Source organism: Phocoena phocoena, chromosome 14 (assembly GCF_963924675.1).
Source record: "Phocoena phocoena chromosome 14, mPhoPho1.1, whole genome shotgun sequence".
Taxonomy (NCBI): domain Eukaryota; kingdom Metazoa; phylum Chordata; class Mammalia; order Artiodactyla; family Phocoenidae; genus Phocoena; species Phocoena phocoena.
This window is the reverse complement of record NC_089232.1, coordinates 44,226,691-44,251,110: the sequence shown is the minus strand read 5'-3', so window position 1 is coordinate 44,251,110 and position 24,420 is coordinate 44,226,691. Positions and strand designations below refer to the sequence as shown.

The window sequence follows — 24,420 nt, the reverse complement described above, 5'->3', positions numbered from 1 at the left end:
AAGACAATGATGAGAAACATATACTTTGAAAGCTTGGATTGACTAAAGTCCTAGAAATATAGGAACTGATTAGAACTACCTACAGAAGGAACAATTTTCCTAGTTAAGTTGTAAAGATACACCTTTATTATTAGGGCCATTACTGGTGGATCACAGAGTACACATGATGAAAATGTAGAAGGCTTTCAGGCTTTCTTTAACTTTTTAAATTGTAAGATTTTATTTTGAAAAAAAGTAATTCAGAAAAATGTACATCCTGTACATTTTTAGTACAGGCATTAGTAAAATGCCTCAACAAAAACTAGGGGATGTTTAAAATAATCTAAAGAAACTTAAAAAATTTTTTCGTTATTTCCTTAAACTTTAAAAAAGAAAATAGGGAATTACTTCTTGGTTTAAACTGAATTCTGGTGCATTATTTAGCAGCACCACATAAATATATACTCTTCTAAGAGAAGTCTTTCAAAAGATGACAATTATATTAATTTCATTTTGCAAAAGGTTGGCTGCGAGAAAGAAAAAACAGTATTTTGATAGTAGCTTTTAAGCTTTGATAAGCCTAAAAGATAAAGAAGTAACCTAAAGCAAGCAAAAATGTCAGAAAAATATGTATTTATAACATTTTTAGATATTTTAAAGGGCTTTTAGGGTTATTAAAAAAAATCAAAGGTAGCACTATGCAGGAAAATTATATGAAGGAAAATTAGGGTTATACTGCAGTAGGAGTTAACATAAAAATTAAAATGTTCACTAGAGTCACTAACATTCTTAAGCTACACTTTAAGAAGATTTTAATACGAAAAACTGTTACACCTTTTTGGAACTGCAATTTAAGAGCTAGGGGAAAAACTCACATCAAGATTTAAAAGCATACTGTACACAGCCTTAATAACTATGCTGTTTCTCAGGGTTTGCTATCATCTTATAAATAATAAAAAGCTCTTCTGACAAACTGACGAGTATCACTCATTAAGGAGAATGCAAGGACATACAGCTTTTTAACTTATTTATTTGATTGCTATTAAGAATAGTCATGATTCATTTAAGCTTTTATTTCATTTCTAGCTTGGTAAACACAGCTGTTTTCAATGATTAAAAAGAAATGAACTGAAAGCAATGTAAAAATGGACACTTAGCTAAAACAAAGCTGAGTGGTTGCAGCATGCACACATTGTCTTGTTTAGATACTTTCTTTTCCTGTTTTCAACTGTTTTCCATAGACTGCTTTACTGACAGGCACTCATCCAAAAGGGACAGGATAAAAGGAGTTTTAAATTTGCCAGTGGTGGAATGTGATCCTTCTTATGGCAATTAGTTTGCAGATATACAATGTTCTCCTCCCAAACTATTTTGAAATTAAGGGAACATTAGAATGGTTGGGTTTTGTGTTTATTTTTAAAATTCTAAAACTGAACAACTGCTGGAAAGGAGAATATTACTTCCTTCTGATTCTTACTCTGGATGTTTCAGCAGAGAGTATGAAGGAATGACAGATTTATATTTGAAACAAACAATCTTACCTCAAAAAAGACTGTGCCTTTCTTTTGTATATTTTCATATCAGAATTGAAATATCTTCCTTTAATTAAAAAAATTAAGTATACCCATGACCATTTCTCATTAAATATGATGTAAGATATTTTATATTCAAAGGTAGCAGATAAAATTGAATCATCTGGCACCTTTTTAAGGAAAACTTGATGATCTCTCTACCATACTCACAGGTTTCATGTAGATTTGGCTGACAAGACTAATCTTATATGGATATACAGAATTAAACCACTTTCTTATACACACACACACTTGTACATATTTATGTATGTATATATGAATAGGTACTCAGGTATGTGTATGATTTTTTTGTTGCTTACTTGTGGATTCTAGTTTATAGGGTGCTATAGTTGCATTCTGAAATATAGCCTATAATGAATGTCTAATCTCCTACACTCTAAAATACTGTTTTTTCAGAGATAACTCCCCTGAGGACAAAACAACATCTATATAGTTTTTTGAGTGTTTTGAGAGCTGCCCATATGGAGAGTCTACCCCTGGGGGAAGTAGTAGCTGTTTTTGCCTATACTATACTTCAGAAGAATAGTACTGAAATTCATATATATATACACACACACACATACACATACACACATATATAGTTTACTATATGTATATATGTTTATATATACATACATATACTTTTAAATTTAGTGATTCTGGTTATAGTGTGAGTGGATTCATAGTATCCTGTTTACATATTTTATAAGAACATTGCTAGTAGTCAAATTCTTGTATATCTTCAAAGGGCCTACCACTGGATTCTTTTCTTTCTCTTAAAATACACTTTTTTAGGCTTTTACTTTGCTCTTGATGTTTAGCAAAGTGCACTAATAATGAAATCAAGAGAGTATTAATTGTATAGGGCACGTTATGATATTATACTTCTACATTTGTAATTTAAAAAGTTAAATCGCAAGTTTATGCACAAACTTATATCTCTATTTTATTTTCATTGAACCTTTACCAAACAATCCCTCAATAACTTTTATAACCTTAAACTATTTCTAAATCATTGAATAACATTCTCTTCAAATTCATAGCGACTTTTCTTTGCTTCCCCACAATGTAACTTTTCTCCAATTTGACAGCATCAAAGTATGAGTGAGACGTCATTATAAAAAACCTTATTATTAAGTTATAAATAATTTTGAAAATGAGCTCTTATAAATATTTCTCGGTTGCTCCTCAAAATTGCCCTGTGAAGTATGACACAAAGGTAAAAGGCTTGCCCATGTTAACAGGACTAGCAAGTGGCAGAGGTATTCTGGCTCTCATTTCACTGGTCTTTCTGTACTATTTTACCTCCCTGGCCAAATGATGGTATCTCTGTGTATGGTATTTCTCTAAATACACAATATAGAAAATCATGTGGTTATGCAGTATTGCAGTAGGCAATGAATTTTAAAATGATATGGAGTTAAAAAGAAACACATTCATCAGACTATTATCCCAAAGGACTGTGGAAGCTATTTAAAAGAAATCTTCAGTAAGGACTCTAAATCAGTACTAGAGATCACAAATGTTTAAAGAGTTTAAGCACTCACTGCTGCTTTTCTTGGTCCCCAGAGTTTGGCCATCTTCTAAAGAGTTTGAACCTACTGAAGAACTGTCTTGACTATCTTGATGGGGGAGTTGAAGAAATCCTTCACTGGAGTCTGAGCGGGTTGGTGTTAATGTTAGTGATTTCTGACGCTCCCGATTAATGTCCTTCTTAGACTTTATCAGTTTTCTCATTTTTAGAGTAATCCAGTTGCCTCTCCTAAAAAATAATTTAAAAAAATTCTTATCAGTCTAACATTCAACATACGAGTCCCTCTCAAAATCAGAAGCTTCTGTTTTGTTTTGTTTTGTTTTAATAAAAATGAAAATAAACCTGGTTAATAGTACCTTCTAGGAGGAGATGGGTCATAAAATTTGTATTGATCCATAATTTTCTCTTCTAATTTCTCCTTCTGTCGTCTTAATTCATTTAACTTATCACTATAAAAATAAAAGGACATGCATCATATTTTGTACAGTTATGAATGGTATTATTTGGGGACTATGATCTAACTTCTCCCCAGAACATAAAGAAATACAGATACCACGGTTGACAACTAAGAATTTAATAGGTAGTAACAATGGAATTATTCTAAGTTTCTCATTTTCTTTAAATTTACGACTTACTTAAATAAAAGGACATAGGACTTAAAGTTTCAATTCTTCAATAGGATTTTTGTTTGAAGAAAATCTTCCATATTACAATATCATCATGACAAAAGAATTCTCTCAACATCTTTTTACAGCTATTAAACAACATTATATCAACACTGACTATTCCCCTATTTCTGGATCTTTAGTATATCAAATCATTTTTGGTATGAAGGGTGATTTATCATAATTTATATAGGCAAAAAATTAAAATGTTGGATAGCTTGCTTAACAGTTACAAATACAATAAGTAATACTACAATGACATCTTCATGCAAACAGATTTTTTTCCTTTATGGCAGAATTATTTAGGCTTAATTTACTAGTAGAGAATTATTTCCTGCCTCCAGGTATGCATGAATAGACTAGCTTCACCACAGCTTCACCACAGTTTCATTTTTATGTTCTTCACAGTATATATTATATAGGGAAATGAAAGTAAAATGATCTCTCTAAGAAAACTGTGATGCCAAAGAATACTATTTATTAAACAAATATTTAGTGATCATTCACAGTGAGGAAGGCATGAGCCATGAGGTGTATATAAAGATGAATAGTAAGTTGCCCAGCTCTGCTTATAGTACAGTAGGAGAGAGAAGATACATACACAAATGACTGTTATAATCCAAAATAGTAGTCATGACAAAATAAAAGTACCATGGAAGTACCAAAGGAACTTATAAAAGGGAAAATATTTCCATCTTGGATGACCAAGGAAAGCCTCATGAAGAAAAAGGCCATATCAAATAGACTGACACAAAAAATAAAAATGCTAAATTAAACAGCTGAGCTGAGAATAAGGAGTGAGGGAGTTTCACACGTTTAGATTTAGCTTAACAGAAAATCAGAAGTATTGAAGGTTTCACTACAATGTGACATTATAAAATCTATGCTTTAGATACCTTAACTCAGTGATGGCAGAGGATATTATCAGAAAGGATGGAGGTAAAGAAAGCATTCAGGATGCTAATGGGGGTAGCCTAATTGAGTGGGAGGGAAGAATTAGGGTAGTGGGAAATAGAAGGAAATGATTTGAGAGTTTATATGGAAGAAGAACTTTGTGAATAGATGTTGCCATTAGTTATACCACAGCTCAAATAGCACACAGCCTATACCTCCCAGTTCTTTTCTCCTTTTACCTGCTGAAATATCATCAGGAACTCCAAATTCTCAGTACTACTTATTCACTGTCACTCCTACTAGGACGATGTGACAGAGGCATTCAGGTCGAACTGTCTGACATGTAAGATGATATTTTAAGTATAAATTCAAAAAGTCAGAATAGGTACTAATATTTATAAGTCAACTGTATACATACAATCACTGAAACCTTAGAAATGGATTATTCACCAAAGGTCATAATATTAAGAAGAAAAAGTGTTGGATAATACCTCTGCTTAAGGGACAGGAAACTTAAATGCTAAAATTTTAGATACACTCACTGCTTCTTAAGCTAAAATACCCCTTATGGCAGAGAGTAAAGGCATACATGCTGCCAAAAGGATTAAAGGATTAAAGATCCAAAGTGGCCAGACAAAAATGTGAAATTTCTTTGAAATTTACATTTACCTTAAAAGTTCACACAAACTCTACCTTTTGCTCCTTGGTATACCTGTGTATTAATATAAAAATAATGTTCCTTGCCCCAAATTTTGTAATAAAATTGACACTTAAAAAAATGTATGGTGTATGCTGGTTTCAAATGTGCCCTGAAGCTCACCATTATATACGTTAAGTCTGAAAGTCACATATTATTTCATTTACGCCTTAGGGTAATGCTGGAAGTAGGTGTTATATCTCTATTTTAGAGAAAAAGAAACCAATGATCAACGAAATGAAGTAACTTGTCTATAGTCACATAACTAGTAATGAGAAGAATTAGGATTTGAATTAGGAGCTGTCTGATTTCAACATCTGTGCTATTTCTATTATACTATGGTGCTTCTCATTTAGGGAACAAGAGGAAGAGAAGAATTTAGTAAAGATGAATCATGGTGTATTACAAAGACTATCCACTGAGCTAACCTGGCCAAAATCTCTGATTTTACCAGATTCCTACACTCTCAACAGAGAAACAACTTACCAATAATTAAGCTCTGTCAATTCTATCTTTCACATCTCTCTTGTATTGATATTTGATCTCAACTACCATGGCTTATGAATTATTTTTCATTAGATTATTGCAACAGCCTTCTTAAAACTTAGTCCTTGTCTCTATTCTTAGAACCTCCAATCTACACTCTAATGTCATCAGTGGTTTAAACAAACAATTAATCAAACAAACAAAAAGCACAAATCTGATCACATTACTTCCCGATCAAATTTTTCAGCAAGTCTTTTGTACGGCAAAGAAAACCTTTGTCAAGTGGCTCCTGAGTGTTTAGCCACTTCTCTGCTACTCCTCCTTCCTCAATTTTGTTCCAGCAAGAACAATTAATTTTTAGATCCTATACCACAGTAATAATATACTTTCATCACACCTCCTGTTTCTGCATTTGCTGCTCTCTTGGCTGGTATGCCTCCTTAGGCAAACTCCTACTGAACCTTTAAGTCTCAGCTCAAGCAATCATCTTTAGAAAGTCCACCTTCTCTTGCAGACTAAGGTATTCCTTCCCTTATATTTGCTGTATTTCTATGGTTTCCTATACACACCTCCATTACAGAATTTATTTGTATTTCTTGCTTTATATTAATAGTTCATTAAGAGTAGGATCCATGTGTTTTTATGTTAGTTTTTCTGGTTATTAGCCCAGAACATAAACATTAAAAAAATATATATCGAAATAATAATGTTGAAAATCAAGAAAAATTAGCATTGCATTTCCTCTGCCACCAGGTATGGCAATGATAAAATCATGAGTAATATTTCAGAGTGCAAGATTATTTGGTACCTACATGTACTGTCTTTGTTCAACATGAAAAAGATCCTTGCTTTCCATATTCTGCTCCAATAGTGTTCTGTTCTGTAGCATTAATGTCTGAATTTGATCTAGTAGATGTCGATTTTCCTCTTCTAAATTTCCTTTAAGTTGGCTTAGCAACTGTTTAAACACAAACATTTATTTTTAAAAATATCAACATTTATATTTAACATAAATCCCCAAAACATCTGAAAAATATAAGTACTTCACAAAGATTTAAGTCTTCTGCTATTTGAACAATCAGATAGTTGTACTCTGATTAGAACATGCGTGATTATTTTAGTAATAATGACAGCTAAAGTACTGGGTTATGTGCTGGACACATATGTTTTCTTAATTCTCACAAACACTGGGTTTAACATATAATAAATTATCTAGTTCCAAAAACAAACACTGCTTTCTTTACAGCTGTTTGACTTAGAGTCCAAAGCTAGATTCCTATCTCTGGCCTTCCGTTTAAGTAGCTATAAAATGCTGAACAAATTAGTAACTCTCTGAGCCTCAATGACCCCACTTATAAATTGAGGATAACAACTCCCATCCCCCAAGACTGTTGCAAGGATTAAATAATATATGTAAAGTATGTGGTGTCATGCCTATGGCACACAGTAGGTACTTAATATACCTCATTCTTTCCCCAACCACTGTTTTCAAGAAACCTTAACAGTTTGTGTATAATTTTTATGGCTTGATCCAGGGGAGTCAGGTAATCTAGTATCAATAAATGGGTGGGGGCTTCCCTGGTGGCGCAGTGGTTGACAGTCCGCCTGCCGATGCAGGGGACACGGGTTCGTGCCCCGGTCCGGGAAGATCCCACATGCCGTGGAGCGGCTGGACCCGTGAGCCATGGCCGCTGAGCCTGCGCATCCGGAGCCTGTGCTCCGCAATGGGAGAGGTCACAACAGTGAGAGGCCCGTGTACCGCAAAAATAAGTAAGTAAATAAATAAATAAATACATAAATGGGTGGTATTACTACTGATTATTACTAGTAGTTAGGCTGCCAGCATGATTGAGCTGCTTCTTCTCTGTAGTCAATAGAAATTAGAAATATGCCTTAGTTAGGCCAGAGGTTTCAGTAGAAGTCAGAGAGCCCAAAGTAGTGATTGTCAAAATTTAGTGTCACATGTAGAATATATTTTTTAAACGTAGGGAGAAAAAGCAAGAAAAAAAAAAAAAGAAAAAGCAGAAAGTATACTATGAATATCCATCTAGATCTAACAACTGTCAATACTGTGCTATATTTGTTTTATTTATCTATATGTTGTTAAATTGAAATACAACATATGTGGTAGATTCACTGCAAAATTGAATGCAGTGCTCCTCCCTGTACCCTCTTGTGCTGTGACTTCTCACTTTTCCTATCAAGAAGTGGAATCTACTTTCCCTCTTCTTGAATTTGGAATGCCTCTGGCCAAGGGAAGGAGGCAGAAGTGATGGTGTGATAGTTCCAAGCCTAGGCCCCAAGAGGCTTATGTGCTTCCCTTCAGTCTCTTGGAATCCTATTGAAGGATAAGAGACCACATGGCACAGACAAGTTACACCAGCTGGGGCCACCTTAGACCAGCCAGCTCTCAGGGTACGTGCCAGCTAACTGCAGATACAGGAGCAAGCCCTACCAAGATCAACTGATCTTAGCGCACACATCAATGCAGATTAGCACATCTGCTCAGCTAACCCAGACTCATGAGCAAAAATAAATGTTTACTGTCCCTTACCACTGAGGTTCTATGGCTCTTATACAGCATTACTGCATCAGTAGACAACTGATAAAACACATATACAGAAAAGAGAACAAATTTTAAGTGTATATACAGCTCAGTGAATTATCACAAAATGAACTCATGTGTGAAGCAGCACCCAGATCAAGAAACAGCACATTAATTGTATTCCAGAAACACTTGTTGTGGTCTCTTCCAATTACCACCCCTTCCCACAAAGATTAACTACTATACGAACCTCCGACACCATGGATTCATTTTTCCACTCCCTCCAAATCATGTTATTATATGACTTAGCCCCTACCCAAGGGTTAGCATTTGACTCAAGTTGGGACAATCAGCCAGGGATAAGGTAGTTAGGGCCCTTTCTGATCTCTCCTGAGCAGTCTTCTAGACCACCAGTGACATGTAGGACCTTATCAAGACAAATTATGGCTAGCTGTCTCATTCCTTGGATCTCCATGTTAAATTTCTGAGTAGTTTCCTGGTCTGTGACTTGCCACATCTAACATTCCAACCTCAGGCTATCTGACAGTTGACCTTTGACAGCCCTCCTGGGTGTGGAACTCTCCTGTTCTCTGCTCAAATCAAGCCAGTCCCCTCCAGTAGCAAAGTGGTTGGTTTTCAAGGCTTGCCCCTTGCCTGAACTACCAGGTATGGAGAAAAGGGAGGAAGGGACTAAGAACGGGAGAAGTCACATGATTAAATGCCTCAAACAACCTCCTACCCAAAGCTGAGTAGTTTTTCTTTAACAAATTCTTCTCAATTTGTTGTATGTCTTTGCTTGAGTTCCAGAGCCCTAAAAAGGTTGTTTTTTATAGTTCTGTCCAATTTTATTGTTTCCGGGGAAGTTGATTTTGTCATGTTCTTCACTGTATGTCATGTTCCTCTGTAAGTGTATTACCCCAATTATATTTTATTTAAACTTTTATAAATCACAGGCAGAATGAATGTTCTATAATTTCTGAACTCTGTTGGGTAATTAAATATGTATGATTCCAAACTAATTTTTCTATTAGTTTGTGATTTCAGACAAAAAGCTTTTAAGTATTACTTTTCTGATGCAGTCTATTACTAATTCCATTTAAGGGTTTGCTTAAGTGCTGGTTTCCTAAAAGTTCCAAGAAATTCAGATGTTAAGCTATACTCAAGCTTTAACAATTTAGGGACAAATCATAAAATTTAAGAATTATTTAAGGCTTTCAATATCCTTTTTCTATTTCAAAACTTGTATCACTTTATCAAACAATCATGGGAAGAGGCATGGAATTATGTTAAGAGTAGACCTGTATACATAAGGCAGATGTCACTTCTGTTCAAAACTCTCCCATGGCTCCCCTGTTTTACTCAGAAAAGTGTTTTACATTGGTCTATAAAGGCAACATATCTGGCCCAGGCATATCTCTGAGCTCATCTCCTACTACTCTCCCCGCTTTGCTCATTCCACTCCAGCCACACTAGCTTCCTTGAGTATTCCTCAAACATACTAGTATTCCCCTGACCTAGGTTCACTGTGTGGGCTGTTTGCCTGGAATGTTCTTTCCCCAGATATCCACATAATAATACACTAATCTTCAAATCTGTGTTCAGGGATGCCTAGTTAAAATTTCAATCTATACTCCCTCATCCACTTTGGGAGTCCTTATCCCCCTTTACCCTACTCCATTTTTACTTGCACATAACTTATCATCTTGTAACATACCATATGTTGCAGACTAATCTTCAAAATGGTTACAGCAGTATTTCCAGTCCATATGCTCTTCCGGAATCTTGCCATTCACCATCAAGAGGCTGAGTCTATTTCTCTTTCCCTTGAACCTGGATGGGACTTTGACTGCCTCGGTGAATGGAATGCAGGGGAAATAATGCTGCATGACTTCTGAGGCTTGATCGTTAACATAGACATGGCTTCTGTCTGGCTCTCACCACGTTGTGAGAAAGCCCAAACCAGTCCATGGGGAGAGATCACGTGAAGAGGAAACTGATGCTTCTAGCCGATAGCCAGCATCAACACCAAACATGCACTCAGCCTTTCAATCTTCCAACTGAGGGCCCAGATGCAAGTGGAGCAGAGACAAACTGGCCCCACTGTCCCTGTCCAAATTCTGACCCACAGAATATGTGAGCATAAAAAATGGCTGTTTTATACCACCATGTTTTGGAGTAAATTGTTACACAGCCGTATGTAATGAAACACTGAAACACTATATATTTCACTTACTTATTACGTTTATTGTCTGCTTCCTTCCACCAGAATATAAGCGCCACAAGGAATGAGATTTTTACCTTTTTGGTTTACTAATACATGCCAGGTGGTCAGTAAACATTTTTTCATTAAACAAGAGTTAATTTTTCAAAGTATCTGAACATATAAGTTTAAACTAATAATAAAAATTGTTGAAATTAATGATAAAGGAAGAAGGAAGTTTTTCTGAATGATTTGTGAATTTCAATTATCCCTGACCAATTCTTTTGGAAATACCCCACTAAACATATACTGCTATTATCATTATTATAATATGATTGTTTACTTTTTAGGCAAGTCTTGATACCTAAAGAGAAGGAAACAGCAAATTAAACTTATTAAGCTCACCTCACACTGGTTATTTAGCTTGGTGGATGTGATGTCCAGTTGTTGGTATTGTTCCTTTAACTTTGAAAATTCAGCTTCTAATCTTGTTTGTTCCAGTCTGGAACTATTTAGAAGACTTTTCAAGTTTTTATGGTCAGTTTGTAAAACTTCAGTCTCTTTTAAAAGCTGATTATATGTATGATTCAACCTATAATTAGAAATCATGATATAAATAGAGTTAGATTCTCTTAATAGGTTTCATTATAATTTACAGTGTGAAAATGCTGTAAATCACATTCAGACATACTTAAAGAATATAAAAGATTCTCTTGCCAGTGATTAAACTTATCAAGAATCAGTTTCTAGTCTGTAAAAACTATATTTTAAAACTTTTAAGTATTAATTGAAAAATATTTAGATTAAAGGACAAAAGAGAAAATAACCAATCCAGTTTTGATTAACCTAGAGAATTCAGATTCTACAATTCAACATGAAAAATAAAGAAAAATCAGATCGAGCAAATTAATCAATCCAGTATGAGACATGGTAATCTATCAATCTGTTGCCAGATAACTGAGATATACAAACTTCAATCAAAATTTTAGTTATTGAGGGCTTCCCTGGTGGCGCAGTGGTTGAGAGTCTGCCGGCCGATGCAGGGGACACGGGTTTGTGCCCCAGTCCGGGAAGATCCCACATGCCGTGGAGCGGCTGGGCCCGTGAGCCATGGCCGCTGAGCCTGCGCGCCCGGAGCCTGTGCTCCGCAACGGGAGAGGCCAAAACAGTGAGAGGCCCGCGTACCGCAAAAAAAAAAAAAAATTTAGTTATTGAGATTTCTGCAGTTGTGGCAAATTGTTCATATTTATGCAGTCCTCAATTATTCATGATAAATTTTGGATTTTTTTGTAAAAATCACAGTATAGCCTTTTCTGTTCCTTTCCACTATTATACCTTTAGAACAAGGTCCACTGACCTCTAGGAGGGAGATCAGCAAGTTCTTTCTATAAAGGACCGGAGAGTAATAAATACCTTAGGCTTTGTGGGTCGCATGCAATCTACAGCATGCTCTTCTTTTTTGTCCCCCACCACAACGTTTTAAGATGTAAAAACGGTTCTTTGTTTGGGGTTGTACCAAAACAGGCTGCAGGCTGGATGTGGCCTGCTAAGCTAGCTGTAGTTTACTAACCTTCATCTTATGGAAGGAATTAAGATCAGGAACCCACAAAAGGTGGAGGGAGCCAAACAAAATAAACTTTTGCTCAGGATGATACTTGCTCAGAACATCTAATAATTTAATTCAACTCATTTTCCAAACACTTTGAGTACGCTTATAAGAATTATAAATAATAAAATAATATTTTAAAAAATCATGACTTGGTAAAAAAGTAAAATGGCAAGACCAGAAACATACAATAAACACTCCATTAATAGGTTGAATCCATGTATGAATGCATGCTGTTTCAAAAATTTTTTGAAAATGTACTCTTATGAAGTAGGGTGATCACCAGTTGACAAGTTTTGATTTTCCCAAGGCTTCAAATTAAAAAATAATTGCCCCATGGCAATATGAGACCATTAAAACCTAAGACAGTTAAAACTAAAAGTACAAAACATTTTAGAAATGTGTGTAACAGCTGGGCAAACCTCACTGAGGCATATAGACAGCTACATAATGCTTCATGGCAGGAGGGGATATAAAGAGGTAGAATAAACAATGTCCTCAATATCATCTCACTGGCAAATACTAAAATAACCTCTTTAAGAGAGTTTTTTAACATTGTCCCTCAAAGCTGAGAACGTTAACACCAAACTGCAATTCAGTGAACATAATTCTAAAGAGACCAAGACAACCTAGTCCACCAACTTTCTTGGTTTGGCATTATCTAAGATTAAAACTTACGCTATTTAGAGAAATGGATAAACTACTGTTCTTTAGATTAAGTCTTCACAAATATCTTTTATTTGTAAAAGAGCTCTTTCAGGTTTTACTTAAAACCTTTTCTTCCCTTAGAACACAGGCATGAGTGCATAAAAGCTGGGCAAGAACAGCATTGAGAGACAGAAAATACTCTACTCAGGACCACTCTTCCCTTCCAAGCCTGCATAATCTTCTGGTTCAAGTTTGTCATGCTCAATTTCTTCTTATCATTTAGGCTGAGTTCTTTCTGGAGACTCTTCATTAATGTATGCAAAACAGATTTCTGGAAGGTCTACTCAAATTCACAAACTGTCCCAGTTTGGTGTGAATCCCAACAAGGAAAAAAGGTTAGGTTGAAGATGGGACTTCCAGACTAAACGTATTCCCCAATGTTATGTATGTAATATGTTCTTGTATCCTATAACTTGTCATAATTTGGTCTTCTGTTGTTTATACTGTACAAATATATGTTCCTTGATTCTAGCTTGGTGTTGAGCTTGTTAAAGTTCAAATCCATCAGTACAGAATTTCTAGTTGTAAAAATTCCTAAATTAAAAACTACTAAGTATGAAAATGAAAATGGCTCTAGAAGCCTAGGGATATTTTTAATAAAGGAAAAGAAATGGATGTTTAATTCTAAAAATAGATTGCATTAAATCTGTAATAGGACAAATACTCAATGAATGATCCCCATTGAATTTTGTGTGCTGTCTTTCAGCACTTCTGCTACGGCAATGTAAAAGCAGTACAAATGTTTAGGCTGTCTAAATTTTTCAAAGGCTTCCAAAAATTTTTTGAAAATGTACTCTTATGAAGTAGGGTGATCACCAGTTGACAAGTTTTGATTTTCCCAAGGCTTCAAATTAAAAAATAATTGCCCCATGGCAATATGAGACCATTAAAACCTAAGACAGTTAAAACTAAAAGTACAAACAATGAGCTAGAAAATGACATAGCTGCTCACTTTTAGCACCTTCAAAGACAAGAATCAGGATACCAGACTAGCAGAAAGAGAAAGACATAAAGAGTCAGGTTTCATTACATTCTGTCTCAATAAAGTATGTAAATTCTATCGACATACATGGAAATTTTGTTATATAATGTGGCTTAAAAACTTAATTAGTTGAATAAATCAAGAGAGAAACAACAAGAGAAAGCAGAAGATCCAGGTTTTCGTCTGTCATTCTATAACTAGCTACATGATTTTGGTGGGTAATTTACTTACTGCTCTGGGGTCTTTTTAAAAAATTCTAAGTTATGGATGGTACTACAAAGGGGCAACATACACGTTGGATATAATGAATAATACAAAACTAAAATATATAAATATTTATTACCTATCATTTTCACCACAAAGTTTCTTGTATTCTGCAGCTACAGTTTCATGGTTTTTGTTTTTAAGCAGCATTTTTTCCTGTTCTACCTTCAGTGTTTTTTCCAAATCTTCCAATTGTCCTTTCTGTTTTAGTAACTGATTGTAACTGGAAAAAAAAGTTATGTATTTGGTTTATAATATTTCCTTAGAAAAAAAGAAAACATTTTAGAAATAAAGGAAACAATAGTAATTTATTAATATGTATCACATAAAACATGTAAATTTATATATATGTCCTACATAAATTATCTCAGACCTGTTTAACATATACAATTTATTATATTACCCACTGAAAATTGGTTTTAAGTTAACAGCACAAGAAAAGATAATAAATTACCGATCTTCAAGGTCTTTATGTTCCACCTCAAGATTTTTGTGGGCAGACTTTAGAGTTCCATGCTTAGCAATGAGAGACTCATACTCTGAAGCCTGTCGTTCATGCAGAAGTTCCAGCTTTTCATGATCTTTGATCAGAGAATCATAGAGAGATTTCAGGTCTTCTCGCTCTTTGATTACAGATTCATTTTCATTTTCTAAGGAAGACTGCTGGATTAGGAGTTGTGCATTCTGGTTCATAAGTGAGGTACTTTGGGAATTCAGAGTGGAATTTTCAACCTACAAGAATGCATACTGTATTAGACACAAGAAAAATAGCTTATAATGTTCTTTTTTTTATAGTAAAAGACAATGTTAACTTTAGGAAGCACTAAATAAATCACTGCGGATATATTCATATTATACTGAGAAAATTTGGATTTTAGCACCCTAAAGAATAAGGTTATCATTTAATTTTGATTTTTGGTAGGTGTTACGATATATATTATGAGATACACATCATATATATGTTTGGGGTTGAATTATTTAATTTAATTAATTAATTTATTTTTGGCAGAGCCGCACAACTTACAGAATCTTAGTTCCCCGATCAGGGATTGAACCTGGGCCCCCTGCAGTGGAAGCGTGGAGTCCTAACCACTGGACTGCCCGGGAATTCCCAGGGTTAAATTATCTTGAATGAAGGTGATTAGCAACAATTCCATGAAAAAGAACAAAATTTGAAATGCTAGTTTATCATTTTCTAGAAGTTGAGAGTTGATAGAAGTAAAGAATTACTTGTGAATATTCAATTGGTAATTTTCTCAAGTCTAAATTAAATTAGTATTTGCTGTATCATTTGGAAAAGAGTTAGAGAAAGAAGAATGTTTAGATTCAGAGGGGGAACTTCTTCACTTCTTTTTAAGAGGTTTCAGAGTGGTTGCACTTTCCCCCACTTGACTGTTCTATTTGAAAAGACACTGGTAGTGTTAAGTGCAAGATGGATCATTTGAATTAAGGATAAGTCCGAAGACAAAATTCTCATGCTGTGTTGTTTTCCAGTAACTTAACTAATAGATATGCTGCAATCATACTCTAAAACAAGGGTTTCTACCTGATTAATTATTAGCAGCTTGATGAAACGGGTAAAAGCCCATAAAGTCAATAAAAATAAAATTATCTTTATTTGATGAGTAAATTTACTACTTAATTTAGAGGCTCTGACATTTAAAAAATGCTGATATCCGAAAATTTGGCAAAGCACATATAGAAATACTTTATCTTCAACTAATTGTTAAATTCTCTCTCTAGGAAACAATGTTACCATGTCTAGTCATCCTTATTTTAATAGCATAATAGCATAATTCAAGAGTGTTGTTGCATATCCCGATAATTTTACATTACAACCTGAAGCTTGGCATTCTGTGTTTGAAGAGTGGTATTCTGCTCCTGTAATGATACTGTCTGCCTCTGAAGTGCAAGAATCTGAGCCTGCAAATTATTGTTCTGTGTCTCAAGTTGCTTCAGTTGAGTTTTCAATGCTTGCTTCTCTGCTTGTAGTGTAGCATTCTGAATAAAGAAATCACATATTTAAAAAAAAGCAGCATCAAACATATTTCTGTTTAACAAATACTAGAATATTATCCAAGTGTTTATTACCATTATAATCCAAAAAAACTCAACAATCTTAAAAGAGAAAAAGACAAAACACTTCCCCTCTATCCCAAACTGTAAAAAGATATTTAATCTAAGGAAAAGAAAGCAATACTAAAACCCTAATATACTATTGTGTCTGTGCTCTGCCTGCTTTATAATGTCCAACAAATAACATATTCCATTATACATATATTTATTAACACAAAAAACTAGAATGGGATTGTCAGTTCAATGGTTTTTATGCTGTTCAAAAGTGCCCAGAGTGCATGGGGCTATGTCTAGCCAATGGAGTGTACCTTTTCAAATTGCCCAAAGGCAAATATATATATATATAAAATATATATATATATACACACAGAGATGTGCGCATGTGCATGCACATGCGTGCGTGCGCACACACACACACACACACGTGGTGGTCCCAGGGGTAGCAGCAAAACTAAGTATTTTATAAACACAAATATTTGGAAGAGAAGCAGGAACAATCTAAGCCATCTGTTTAAAAAATTTAGTCCGTAATAGACTTAACAGATGTTACATATTTTCTTTAGTGTTTTTTTCATGGCATAAAACACTCACTAAAACTCTATTTCATCTATAGGACTTCTGGAGCAAATCCAGACAAAACATACTATTTTCAATTTTTCCAATACATATGGCCATATTTCAATTTTATAGTTAAACAGCTGAATTACTATGTAAATCATTATATTTAATGTGATAGATAATAAAATGTTTGTTATGGATACTACATTTTCAAGATCATTTCTAAATAAAAATTAGCATCAAAAAGTATAAACAAAGAATCCTTTAGAAAACCAAAACAAAACTTTAATGTACACGGCCAGAATCAGTATAATTGCAACATGCAAAGAAAGTTACAACTGAATCACAACAGATCACATTTATCGTATCTACCTTATGGGACAAAGACAACATTCACTTTATAGGCCTTCAAGTTATATATACTACATATCACTGCATAAAAGGCAAGTCATGATTTGACCCATATATTATACCATAAAATCAAAGCTGAGGAAGAAAAATGCTTTAAAAATGGGTGTTGATATTGTACTTGTGTTTTGTTCATTTGATCACATAAAAAGGATGAAAAAAAATTTACACTGGAAAATAATATGGAATAATGATGTACTTGTATACCATTTTGATACACCAAAGAGGTGAACCATTTTTCACCTACACATGTTAACTACTATTATAGGTCAGCTCTTTAGAAACCAAAATGTACAAACTCTAATGATAAGTCTGGGTATTCCCTAAGAATAAGAAAAATTCCTACAGTCTATAATGAAGAGAAGAGATAACTGAGAGTAGATAAGATATCTCAGAACAAGAAAAAGTTTACAATGGAAAAGTACAAAGTTAACAATATATGTACTAGCAAATGCACAAAAATTACCAGTCTAATATAGGGTAGACATCTTTATAAACCCATCATCTAAAATGGCTAAACTATGACAACCAGGTAAATTTTTACCCCAATGGAAATTTATAGAAGAAGTCAACGGAAAAAGAGATTTATCTTGTACATTACACACCAAATTTTCTGAAATGTAATTATTAATCCAAGTGATTGATCTATACATATATATCACTGAATAATGAAACACAGGTATTCATATATGGCTGATATATACATAAAAAAGACATAAAATAGCTCGCTAATAATATAAAACACACAAAACATTTTCTCCTATCACTTCAATAAAAATTAAAAGGCTGGTAATATCCAATGTTAATCTGAAAAAATAGGTATTCTGTTAGTGGGATTGAAAATTGATATTTCTGAAAAGCTCATATGATTATATCAATTAAAATTAAAAAGCAGAAACTAACACAGCATTGTAAAGCAATTATACTCCAATAAAGATGTTAAAAAAAATTAAATACACACACATACACACCGAAATATGTGTGTGTGTATATATATATATATATATATATATATATATGCTCTTTGCCCTATCAATTCTACTGAAAGGAATTTATTACCCTATGAACATGTTATATACGGATTTTCATTGCAGCAAAATCTGAAAATAAATGTCCACTGATGTGGGATTTATTTAAATTATGGTAACATACACACAGAAAACGGAAGCAAACAGAAAAGCCCTGAGATAGGAACAAATAGAAAAGGCCAATATGACTACAATTAATTTACTTATTATGTCCCAGTCACTGTTCCATGTTTTCCACATATTAACAGATAATAATAATATTATCCCCTGATTAATAAGAATGGTTGGTGGAAGAATAATATGGTATAAGGTCCGAGATACAGGCAGGGCAATATCAAAAAGGATCTTACAGATGCAGTAAAGAATATGGATTTTATTATAAATGAAATGGGAAGCCACTGAAGATTTTATGCAGGAAAATGACATGACCTGGATTATGTTTTAAAAATAACTCTAGGTTACTACATTAAGAATGGGTTAGGGCTTCCCTGGTGGCGCAGTGGTTGAGAGTCTGCCTGCCGATGCAGGGGACACGGGTTTGTGCCCCGGTGTGGGAAGATCCCACATGCCGCGGAGTGGCTGGGCCCGTGAGCCATGGCCGCTGAGCCTGCAAGTCCGGAGCCTGTGCTCCGCAACGGGAGAGGCCACAACAGTGAGAGGCCCGCGTACCGCAAAAAAAAAAAACACAAAAAAGAATGGGTTAGTTTGGGAGTGAAAGGGGCAAGCCAGTTAGGAGGATATTCTAATAGTCCAGATGAGAGATAATGGTACCTTAGACTAGAGTGGTAGCAGCAGAGATGAAGAGAAGTAGATGAGTTTGGGTTATATTTACAAGACAGGGTTGACAAAGCTTCCTGATAGACTTACATGAGGGTGACGAAGAAAAGAATATTAAATTATTAGTTTTTCTGTGTTTTTTTAATATTAAAAAATAAACCAGTCAAGAAAGTATAACATGAACAAAGCTACAAATTAGATAAATTTTCTGAGTTATATATTCAATGATCCTTTACTTCTAAAAAACCTTATTCATACTAAACTACTTACATTTCTTTCAACTTCAATTAATCTGTCTTTAACTTTCAGAAGCTCTCTGGTTGTTTCTTGACTTTCTCGCTCCCATTTGTTATCTTCACCAGAAACTGGAGGAGAGCTCTGTACCATCTTTTCCTCATCTTGTCTCTGCTTGAGAGCTTCATAATTCTTTTTCACCTACAATTTTATTTAAAATATTTTAAAAAATTGAAGTATAGTTGATTTATAATATTGTTTTAGTTTATTTAAAATATTTTAATGGGGAAGAAACATACCACCAAGGTTATAATATTTATCATAGTTTGACTCCGCAATGGTCTGGTGAATGTGAGAGACAGTTCATTTAAAAATATGATAAGTAATATATACGATTATCATTATTATGATCACAATTTATACTTTGCAGAATTCAACTCCTTTCCTGTAGAAATATTAAATATACTCTGCTTATATGCCATGTTCCTACAATATATTTTGTAATTTCAGATCCTACTGTTTATGACGAAAATATCACTGAAGGATAGATTAACTGGATATAGACATGTTGCTAGATACTAACAATTGTTTTTAGAGCTATTTATAGCTGATTTAGAGATTTCAGAGATTCCCATATCAGGAACAAATAAAGACTTGACACATTTAATTCCCCGTAAAAAGATACCTAAAGTTGAAGAAGTATCTATATATGTCTGGCCTTTTAAGAAGCATTTTGTTGCTCAGAATGACCTATGTTAATAAATAAATGACTTCTTTATTCAGATATTGACCCACATAAAATTTCTGTAATTCATTTTTATGAAGAGTGAGCAATCCAAGGATATATCTTATCTAGGGTTTTCTGGTTTTCTGGTATAACCAAATCCTACTTTAAGAGAGCAAAATCAAAACTAAAAACTTGGGGACTTCCCTGGTGGTGCAGTGGTTAAGAATCCACCTGCCAATGCAGGGGATACGGGTTTGAGCCCTGATCCAGGAAGATCCAACAAGCCGCGGAGCAACTAAACCTGTGTGCCACAACTACTGAAGCCTGCAGGCTCTAGGGGCCGCATGCCACAACTACTGAGCCCACGTGCTGCAACTACTGAAGCCCGCGTGCCTCAAGCCCATGCTCCGCAACCAGAAACCACCACAATGAGAAGCCCATGCACCGCAACGAAGACTAGCCCCTTCTTGCCACAACTAGAGAAAGCCTACGCGCAGCAACGAAGACCCAATGCAGCCAAAAAAAACAAAAAAACTAACAACTTGGTAGTCAGCCAAAATTAACTATTAACTTATTAACTTAATTGCTCTCTTCAATTTAAATTGATGATTATTATACTTATCCTGAATTACTAGTTTATCCTAGGAAATGATTATCATAAATTTCTAAATTAACCCCAAACTTTCTATTGAGACAAGGATATAAATATTTAAAATAATTCAATGTCTGATGCAACCTTAAGAAAGCTTATGGCTCAAACTTTGCTACTACTACTGAGTTAGAAAATAATGTGAGACTAAAGAAAAAAGGATGCCAAGATAGAATGTAATTTAAATCTTAGCAAGTGACCTAACAGGTGTTCTGGGATCCTGATTTTCCACTTTTTTTTTTTTTTTTTAATACTTTCAACACCCTAATAACATGGATGGATGACATCATTTCCAGTCTCCTATTTTACATTAATTTCCCACAGGATCTTTTTTCTAGGCTTATAAGAGTTAAAGATATATGTCACTATTAAGAAGGGGACCTGAGAATAAAACTCAAAACTTCTCATTTTTAGCCCATTGTTCTTACAACTAAGTTTCAAAAGTGGTTCCTTTACCTTATGTATCATTAATCAGAATCTCTAACTTATGTTCATATAGAAAATGACATCTTTTCCATCAAGGTTTCTCAAGAGGCAGCATATAGGTGCCTTTTTATCTAATTTATTACTCTCCGCCTTTTAATTGGGGTGTTTAGACTATTTATATTTAATGTGATTACTGACATAGTTTGGTTTAAAACTGCTATCTTGTTATTTGTTTTCCATTTGTCCAACCTGTACCTTGTTCTCCCTTTTTTCTTTTTCTGCCTTCATTTGTATTTTTTGATTCTAATTTTACCTCCTTTGCTGGCATTTTAGTAATACCGCTTTGTCATGCTATTTTAGCAGTTATTTTATGCCTTTATTCATATTTAGCTTTCACAGTCTATGTTCAAGTGATACACCTCTTCACATATAATATTAAAAATTAGAACAGTATAATTCCAGTTGAATACATGTTTATGGCAGGAAGCTAGTCCAATAATAGTCCAATTATGCCAAAATGGCTGGAACTGGAAGATAATGATGGAATTTTAAATCTCTATCTTTTAGACTTGAAATACATCTTATACTAACCCATCCTCAAACCCATTTATTTTCTGGCGTAGTAGCTTCTTGAAATTGACTTTATTTGCAATGTAGTCACATTGCTTAAGAGGGCAAAAAATTCGGAAAATAAAGCAGATTAATGGCACCTGGCACCAAGTTTTATTTTATTTTTTTGGACAACTCTTTATGTTAACTAAACAAAGTTCCAGAATTTCTTCTGCAACAAAATATGTTTCATGTTAATGTCTGAGACCAACACCAGCAATGATGGTATTGGCAAATGAGGAACAAATCCTTTTCCCCTTCCTGCATGAGAAATTCATCTTTGGGTAACTGTTTCTCTGGAAACCTGATAAAATTGGAATATTCTATGTTACCAGGCAAGACTGCTTAGGGGAAAAATGATCTCTGATTGCTAAATTATATTTGTAATTAAGAGAACTATAAATACCTAATAGGCAGCTACACCTTTGAACTTCTCTGAGTGCAGCAACTCTTAAATCTTAAGCCTGTGAAGATCTTAAATCCATGCCTTGGAGTTGTTGCAAGAGACGATGACTGCTATGAAGCATGAAGTCTCAAAGCCAGGGCAGCTCCCACACACAACCAACAGTCATCTGGTGAGAAGATGACTCGCAGACAATTATATGAAGATGGACACCTGATAGTGCCCTACCATCAGCTTTTATTTCCTATAGTGTTCTGAATCATATGGCTCTAAATGTGGCCTATAGTAAACTTGCTGGTCTGAATGTTTGGTTGACTGTAAAACCATTCTGGGTATGACTACAGAGCTGATAAAAGGGAGAATAAGGCACAACACGATTCTACCAATCTACCATACACTAACCCTATGGAAAGGGCAAGCCCCTTCAATTTCAGTTTATTCAGGTGGGGAAAATAGTAGCCCCTGCCTCACATACTTCACTGAATAATTCCAAATATCACAAGAAAACAAATTTAGAAAGGACCTCAAATTTTTGGATCAAGTGCTTTCTTATACCACACATACTGTTTCCCTCTACTTGCTATCCTCACACCCATATCTTTGTCTACCAAACTTTTACCTGGATTCTCCATAGGAAAAGAGTGCCCGTGAAGTGTCAGAATCACACTGAGAGTTCTTCCCAATGAAATAAGCCTGCCTCTTCCCCATCCCACTCTCACAATTCTGATATGTCCCTTACTGCATGAGGGATATTCATAGATGAAATAGGATTGAATAAATTATAGTGTATAGACAAAATAGTTTGTTACAAACTACATGACAAAGATCTGTTTAAGAATATTCTAAAATTTAAGAAAAAGGAAGAATAGACAAAATGTTAATAAAATTGTTTCATTTTTATTTTCTACTTTACACTTTTCTGTCCAAATATTTGACAATTTGGGAGTTCCCTGGTGGTCCAGTGGTTAGGACTCGGTGCTTTCACTGTCAGGGCCTAGGTTCAATCCAGGATCAATCCCTGGTCAGAGAACTAAGATCCTGCAAGCCGTGCAGTGGGGCCAAAAAAGAAAGAATAAAAAAAAGACAATTAAAATTCTTTCCAAGGAAGTCACACTTACTGTTTTAAGTTCTTGGCGCAACTGCTGGTTATAATTTGTGGACTCTTCTAATCGAGCTTCTAGTGCAGCGATTTTTTCTTCTTTTATTTCAAGGGACTTCTTTAGAGTAGATTCTAATTTTGATTCCAAAAGTTTGTATCTATAATCCAAGTATAAAAATAATATAGTTCATTATTGGAGGTCAGAAAATTATTTTTAAAGATAATTTATGACCACAGATACTGATATTATAAATAGACTTTATAAAATAGTCTTTTTAAAAAAGAAGCAAATTAAATTATTCTGCTCTTACTGCCCACTCCCCCTTTTAAACTATTCCTGGTAATGAAAAAACAAAAAATCACTGAGTACATCAGTAAATCACAGCTCCAAATTACATTTTAGGCTGTCAAAAGCAAAAATTAGTACTCAAAAAAGGCATCTGGAAGATCTGAATCTCAAAATATTCCTTTCAGTTTTATAAGAATAGAATCTATACAAAGAGTAAGTGTGGATTTATCACATTATTAAGCATTCATCTATGATATTAATATGTAATGTATTTATACAAGTACATATGAATAGTTGACTTAAAGCTCACTGAAGACTTTACATTCAGGGCATAGAGTACTTGCAGAATATTAAAAAAAAAGGAATGATATGTTAAGACACAAGATACTGGCGACAGAACAGCAAGAGGAAGATAGATCTGAGTGTCAAAATTTTAGTTACCTTTTTGAATGGTGGGTTCATAAATATTTATATTATTCATAAGATTTTTATTTTTTTTACAAAAAAGGACAGTTCATGAACACACTTTGAGAGTGAACCACAGACTAGGAATTACGGATTAATCTATTTCTACACCTGAGAACCTCAATGACTAAACCAAATAAAACCAATGAGAAACTTTTATCATACTCTGCCTCTTACTGTAATTAATTTGTGTGTATATATTTTCTGCTCAGCCAGATTTTAAGTTCATTGAGAAAAGAGAACAAATCTCACTCATTTTGGTATTGGCTTGAGTCAACAAACAATTTTAGAGCATGTAATGAGTGTGACTTTGGATATATTAAATTTGTGATGCCTGAGTTCTGGACTGTCCAGATAGAGATGTCCAGTAAGCAGAGAATAATATGGGTATTAGCTGAGATGATGGACAGGAATGCTCATGGAATGGATAAGAGGCTTAACAACATAACCCTAGGAAACCATATTTAAAGAGAAGGCACAGGAAAAAGAGCTGTTAAAAGAGAAAGACAAGAGTGATCACATTGCACTCTGTTTGCAATTC

The 24,420-nt window shown here is 34.3% G+C and overlaps 1 protein-coding gene across 4 annotated transcripts in view; it reads right to left on the bottom strand.

Annotated features, from left to right (window-relative positions):
- Nucleotides 1–24,420, bottom strand: part of CCDC88A (coiled-coil domain containing 88A) — a 125,264-nt gene that overhangs the window by 11,353 nt on the left and 89,491 nt on the right. For all 4 annotated transcript variants that reach the window (XM_065891695.1, XM_065891697.1, XM_065891696.1 and 1 more), the window contains exons 17-25: nucleotides 23,145–23,283; nucleotides 19,249–19,413; nucleotides 15,971–16,132; nucleotides 14,586–14,863; nucleotides 14,211–14,354; nucleotides 10,977–11,163; nucleotides 6,639–6,784; nucleotides 3,441–3,533; nucleotides 3,098–3,312 (exon numbers count right to left, since the gene is read on the bottom strand). In XM_065891695.1, the coding sequence (XP_065747767.1) occupies nucleotides 3,098–3,312; nucleotides 3,441–3,533; nucleotides 6,639–6,784; nucleotides 10,977–11,163; nucleotides 14,211–14,354; nucleotides 14,586–14,863; nucleotides 15,971–16,132; nucleotides 19,249–19,413; nucleotides 23,145–23,283 (1,529 nt within the window). The remainder of the gene's footprint in view (nucleotides 1–3,097; nucleotides 3,313–3,440; nucleotides 3,534–6,638; nucleotides 6,785–10,976; nucleotides 11,164–14,210; nucleotides 14,355–14,585; nucleotides 14,864–15,970; nucleotides 16,133–19,248; nucleotides 19,414–23,144; nucleotides 23,284–24,420) is intronic.